The sequence below is a fragment of the Gavialis gangeticus genome, unplaced genomic scaffold (genome assembly GCF_001723915.1).
Source record: "Gavialis gangeticus isolate Ggan-Ray unplaced genomic scaffold, GavGan_comp1, whole genome shotgun sequence".
Taxonomy (NCBI): Eukaryota; Metazoa; Chordata; order Crocodylia; family Gavialidae; genus Gavialis; species Gavialis gangeticus.
In genome coordinates, this window is record NW_017729030.1 from 53,703,735 (window position 1) to 53,710,361 (window position 6,627).

Here is a 6,627-nt window from a genome sequence, read left to right on the forward strand (position 1 = left end):
TTGTGTTGACCATGTCCCCTTGAGCAGTTATTGCAGGTATCACTGAAAATGGCTGTGATTCACTGCCCCTTTCATACCCAGCTCCCTTCCTGGCCTGCACCAAAACACATTATCCTCCTAAGCTGGCAATCCCTGTGGAAATGAGTACTCACTGCCACTGCTTTTTCCAAGCCTGAGAGTTACAGGCCCCCTTTCATGCCCAGCTCTTCCTGATGCAGCCATATAAAAGGAAGTCTTGGTACATGAAAACTCAGGTGTCCTGCCTCTTTAAGGCCTAAAAAACAAACCTTGGTGTGTAGCCTGGAGCATGTGAGTAACAGTGATTTGCACACTTCTGCTTGTTGGTCAAAGTAGTTCGGCCAGCACAGGCCTGCAAGGATTGCAATAGCGCGAAGGGACTGAGCTTTGGGAGCTGGTGGGGGAGGTGTGGAGATAGAGGATTATGGCTAAATTACAACTCTCCCTAGGGCTACTTCTAGGCAGAGGCTGCTTCCTCACTAAAAAGTAGTTTTTGAGAGGCAAGTTCCCAGCTACAGCTAGCTCAGGGTGCTTCGAAGGATAGTGGGTTCAAATTCCCCACATAGGAGCTGATGATTAGTCTTCCTTGTCTCTTCCAGTGAGGAAATCCAAGGCGGCTGATGAGAGGAGACGCAGCATTGCAAGACATGCCAGGGACGACTACAGGAGACTGTCACTGCAGGGTGTCCAGAAAAGCAAGAGGGCTGAAGCCTCCAAGAAAGTTCAGGATGGGAAGCAGGGACGACCTTCCCATCCTCCTCTTCCACCAAAGCCAAAGATCCTAAATGATGGAGTAGTTAGGTAAGAACTCTAAGTATCTCTGTGGGAGGTGGTAGAAGGGCCTGAGACCCTGCTAATGTGGGAAGTGGGTGGCTAGCACTGTATTTCATTTTATGAGCATGGGTGTGATGGCTCTAGTCGCAGGTCTGCGCCATAGAGGTTTGATGAAGAATCCAGTAAGGGATAGGGTCTGCCTGTTTCAGGAGATGCACATACCAAGTAAACACCGTGACAAAATGGGTTGTAAGTTCTGAATTGGGCCAACAGATCTAATGGAGCATCATCAGAGGCCCTAGACTGCAGGGCCAGCTCTCAGACTACGAGAGGATTTCCTTGCACTAAGTCCAGTTCTCTTGAAATGGCAGGAAGCGGGGAGTGCAGCGGACAATCTCCAGTTCCACCGAAGAAAGCATAATCAGGTGGTTTAAAGAAGAGCAGTACCCCCTTCGAGCTGGGTATGAAAAATCTGCTGACAGCATAGCACCCTGGTTCCATGGTGAGTACTGCAGCTTTCCAACCCTGGCCCGATCCACAGAGGAACTGTAGCAATCCAGTTGGTTAACCCGTTGCTGATGTGAGCATTGTTAGTAGCTGGCTAGTGGGGACACTGGTAGGGGGCTTGGGAGACCTGGATTCTAGTCTTGGGTGTGGCACTAACCTGCTGTGTGACCTTAGGCAAGTCATTTCAGCTCTCTGTGCCACCCTCTCTACTCAGGATTAGGGATGCTGGCTGTTCTCTTTGAAGCACTTTGGCATCTGAAAAGGCCATGTGTTTTGGCTCAGTGACTTGTGGAGAGAGGTAGTCACAGAAAAGCTGATCCAAAAATTCTGGACTGAGGGAAAGAAAGACGACAACCACCATCATCACTTCTCCCTCCTGAGTACTTGAATAACAAACATGTCCTTGATGTCCAAATTGCCAGCAGCTGTGTCTTCAAAGGAATTTTAAGTAGCAGAAAAACATGTGTTTTTTCAATGAGACTTGCCCTCCTAGATCATGTAGGTGCCTTCACAAATGCAATCAGGGCTCATGGTAGGGGTGATATCTTTTATTAGACTAACAAGATTTTTGCAAAAAAAAAAATCTTTAATTGCAAGCTTTTGGGCACAAGCACCCTTCGTCAGGCACTGCAGAAAAGATTGTAAAAGTTCTCCTGGGTAGAAATGAAAGTTCATATTTCATAGGGTTTCACAGAGGAGTCAGTAGATGGAAAGCTCCTCTGGGCAGGCATGCCTTTGTGTACTGACAGCATATTTGCATAAGAAGGAAATTGTACTTTCCGCTTATGTGGCAGGCAATGGTAACATTAACTATAAATGTGCCATGATAAATGCTCTAAGGGCAACAAGAACTTTTTAAAACAACAGGCTCTGTAACCCATTCAGAGAATCTGCTAAATCTTTTATGTGCTGTACTTTGTAACTTGCTAAGCAATGGCCAGATGCCTAATGGGTGGCATTGTTAGTAGCTGGCTAGTAGGGGCACTAGTAGGGGGCTCGGGAGACCTGATTCTAGTCTTGGGTGAAGCACTAACCTGCTGTGTGACCTTAGGCAGGTCAAAGAGAATCCTGATGTCTCTTAAAAGGAGACCTGAGTTGTGGTTTTGCTACACATAAAAAGTAAGGGGCAGTGCCTTGCTGTGTTTTTCCCAAAGCAACCATTAAGCAGACTGTGATGTTTGCCTGGTAAATACACAGTGCTTGGCAGTGTGCCTCATTGCACTCCCCTCATGCATGCGGGGCTGCTCTGTGTGTGGGCTGCCTCCTGAACTGGAAGATGTGCAGCCACATCCATCAGGAGCTTCAGACAGACTAATTAGCATGCCAGTGGACTAACTGGCACCAGCAGTGCTCATTAGGCTTCTTGAAACACTGCATAAACCTAGTTGCACAGCCTCAGAGTCTGCCTTTTGGTCCCCACTCCTGCACTATAGGGAAGCCTTCTGTGCTAGCCCCCTACCTGGTACAGCTTACTTCCCCATGGGTACAATTGCAGCCAGAAAGGAAGGGGTAAAAATCACCCACTCTCTAGCATAATTTCTCCCAGTTTATGAGAGAGCCCTGAGTTTGCTCTTGCTGTAGCTAGTGAAGTGATGGAGTGCCACATACTCTCTGGCCTCCCTCACTTCCAGGCCAGTTGGGATGCTGTCTAGCCTGGACTTGTCTTTTAGGTTGTGAAGGGCTTATAAGATGCACAGGGCAACGTGAGCGTTACAGACAAGTTTGGAGGCTTACAACTGAGTGACCCAGTCAGCCACACATACATACAAAAGCCTTTCTCCTTTCTCACTTTGGCTTGGTGTTGGGCAGGTATCGTAACCTCTAAGAAAGCAGAGGAACTTCTTAGCAAATCAGTGCCTGGGAGCTTCCTGGTGCGAATCAGTGAAAAAATCAAAGGATACGTGCTCTCCTATTTGTCTGCGGAGGGCTGTAAACACTTCCTCATAGATGCCTCTAGTGACTCGTACAGCTTCCTTGGAGTAGACCAGCTGCAGCACTCAACGCTGGCTGACCTCGTTGACTACCACAAGGTGAACCTTTTTCAATGCGTTTGTTAAGAGTTTACTTTTGTAACTGCCCTAAATTTCTTCAAGACAGGGATGGTCTTTGTGGTATGTTGGTCTTTGTTGCCTAATACCATGGGGCTGGCACTCTTGTAACATAAATGATAACAACACCCACTAGGCAACTTGTATCAATAACTACTTTTCCCATACATTTGCACTTCCATGAATTGATTACCAGCCTGACAGTTTAACACTGAAAACGAATAATTTGCCTTTCCACCAGAGACAGGCAGGACGTTACGTGGTGCAAAGGTGGCAAACAGAAGAGTGGAGGGACTGGCGCTTTTATCCTGGTGTGGCCTTCCTTGTGTCACATTGCCAGTATAGATGGTGTCTACTAATACAGATGTGGTGAAGGTTATGCAGGGTCAACTGAAAGCCAGTGGAAATGTGTAAATATGAGGTGTGAGCTTTAATCTGATGTAGCACAAGGGTTGTGGCTCACATAAGCCTTCTCCTGAAAACGTGTGGGATTAAGGGTGAATCTACATTGTTGTCACTGCATGATAGAGATGCCCAGGGTAGCTTGAGTACATGTGGCAGCTTTATCACAGAAACATACACCTCAATGGGTGCTAATTTACCCTGCTTCTTGGATGGGCTTTGCAGTCTGCAAAAAGCTCGGTGCTATTGTAGTTTCAGTGCCAACACTACTTCGTGTCTGTGCTACACTGCAGTTGCTGCTGTGACCGCAGTAAAGACATATCTTTAGGGGGGGTATATTCCCTGGGCTGACTTGCCCCATCTGAGCACTTTCTAAAACTTGATCACTCTAAAGTAGAAGGAGTTTTTTTGTTGGACATCATATGGTTATCAATTTGATTACCCAGAATCAAGCAAGACAGTAACGATGTATTTAAGGCAAAGACTAAAATGGATCTTTTCCCCAGAAGATGCCTGTGTCATCTGTGTCCCAGAATCATTGGCTGGGCATATACATACCAGCAGGAGACACCAATTCATGAACTGTATTTAAATATGTTTTCAATTAGGTTCCAATGGGGAACATTTCTTGGGGTGAAGCACATAAATCTAATGCAAAGCCAGCAGGGCTGGAGTGCTATGTACATTCTTAAAACGGGGCACTTAAATGTTACTTAGTCCTCCTTGCTGTATGAAGTTGCATTTCCCCTTATATAGACTAAAATGTAGCTCATACATAAGACCAGGGGAACTCCCACCCTCATGTTGACCCCCGCCCTCAAGAGCCCCAGCTCATGAAGCATACACTCCAGCAGTAGAAATAAACATACCTTTCCTTGGATTATTTTCCCCATCTTGTTGTAAAGATGCAGCTGCTCCTAGAACATGAGAGCACAGCATAACAGGGAGAGGAGCAGCAGCAGCATGTGGAAATAACAAGCTACTGCACCATGTAAGGGAGGCAACAGTTGACAGGGAGGGTGGGCAGTGGCTGAGTTGGGCTAGCTGCTCCTTTCTGCATCTCCTGCCAAGGCTGGGAAGAGCAGAGCATGGTTGGCTTCTTGCCTCACAGGAGCTGTGCCATACCAAAGGGGAAAAACAGGCCTTTCTTTAACATGGTGAGCATCTGGCAGGAGGCTGCTACCAAAGGAGATGCAAAGCAAAGTTAGAAAGCTCCACTCTGTCTCAGGGCATGTGTTTTGTCACTGAAACTGTTTGCAATAGCACATTGCTTTGTTCCAGCCCAAACACAATAGCCAGCGTTCGAAAGGTTGGAGGAAAGGCCCCCTGAACTCCAGTGGGGCTTCTCATTAGCATTTGAGCTGGGCCGTAAGGATGAAAGAGGATTGGGTTAAATCACAACTGTGCTGGTTCAAAACCCATAACCAGACACCCATTGGCTCCAGTTGACTTGGAATGGGGGCTGAAGTGCACCTTGGCTCATTTTGTTTGACAGTGAGTAACTCTGTCCTTCTGCCAACAGGAGGAGCCCATCACTTCATTGGGGAGAGAGTTGCTTCTTTACCCATGTGGCCAGCAGGATCATGAACCAGATTACCTTGACCTCTTTGAGTGAACCCTTCCACACCCTTCTAGGCCACATACCAGTGCCAGTCCCTGAACAAACAGAAACTGTTTTCCACAAGGCTGAACCCTAAGCAGAGCCAGCATCGATCATCTGAACTTACTGACCCAAGTGCATCTGTTTTAAATAACAAAGCAGCAGAAGGGCAATTACTACTGCATGCTTGCTGTTAGCAGCAGGGCTGAAAGAACCTACACCCCAGCATGCCCTAAGGAAGCTCGAGGCACCAAACCAAATGGGCTAGGATTGGAAGTGGGAAGAACCCCGTGATCCAAAGTAGAGCTGGCATTAGCTGTTCTAAGACATCTCTGTTCAAGCTGCTTTTTGCCCTAAGGCTGCAGCCTAACATGTCGGTACAAAAGAATGCTTTGTGCCTTTTGCCATAGGTGAAGTGAGCAGCACTTTGTTTCGAATGGCAGGTGATCTCGCCAAGTTGACCTCAGAGGGTAAATTGCCTGGTGTGAGGATCAAGCCTTCAAAATGCTGAACCCTCTAGAATCAACATTGCATTCAGCACAATTCAGGAAGTGCTCCGCTATGCAGAGGAGCCAACACAAGACCCTTTAATCCCCAAGTACCAAGCATTGGAGTTTCCCCACCAGCAGCAGAGCCATGTGCTAGCCTCTGCACAGGACAGAATTGCACCCAAGAGAGCCTGGAGAGGGAAACAGAGGTGGAAATGCTAGCTATAACCTTCCACTTTTGTGCACAGAGCCTGGAAGATTTTAAACCCAGTACCCTTGGGCAGCCTTATTGCTTATCATCAGTATTATCTAACTGTTCATGCCTGAATGTCTGCAATAAAGCATGCTATTTTCCAGTGTCGGTCTTCATTGCTTTTGAAGTCCTGTCCATGCATGCCAGGCTAACATCACTGCCAAGATGCATTCAGCATAGGCATTAGCCTAGGACTTCTCCTTTGCCTGTGTCATAACAGCCTACCGCTTGTATTTGTCACACTGCTTAAAAAAGAAATCTGGAATATCCATACCCAGGCACAGTCTAGGGAAAGCAAAAGGTGCAAACATGCCCCAGTCATTACTCCTAATGGATGCTGAATGTCAAGAAGGTCAAACTACCAAAGATGTACTTGCCTCCACTGCCAATGACACTTGCAAATCCAGTGTTCTTTGAAGGAACATTAATAGATTGCAAGGTTCAGTCCTCAACCCCTGCGCAGATGTTTGCTCAGGGTATCATCATTCTATTCATGAGATTTTCTTCTGCAAGTAGTAAGCGTGAAGAAGAATTTGC

At 46.9% G+C, this 6,627-nt stretch overlaps 1 protein-coding gene across 1 annotated transcript in view; it reads left to right on the forward strand.

The window, feature by feature from the left end:
* The window catches only part of SH2D4A (SH2 domain containing 4A), a 31,389-nt gene extending 25,196 nt beyond the window's left edge, over positions 1–6,193 (forward strand). The window contains exons 6-9 of the mRNA XM_019522223.1: positions 618–819; positions 1,164–1,294; positions 3,109–3,329; positions 5,272–6,193. Coding sequence (XP_019377768.1) covers positions 618–819; positions 1,164–1,294; positions 3,109–3,329; positions 5,272–5,364 — 647 coding nt within the window. The 3' untranslated portion in view covers positions 5,365–6,193. The remainder of the gene's footprint in view (positions 1–617; positions 820–1,163; positions 1,295–3,108; positions 3,330–5,271) is intronic.
* The last annotated feature ends 434 nt before the right edge of the window (positions 6,194–6,627 follow it).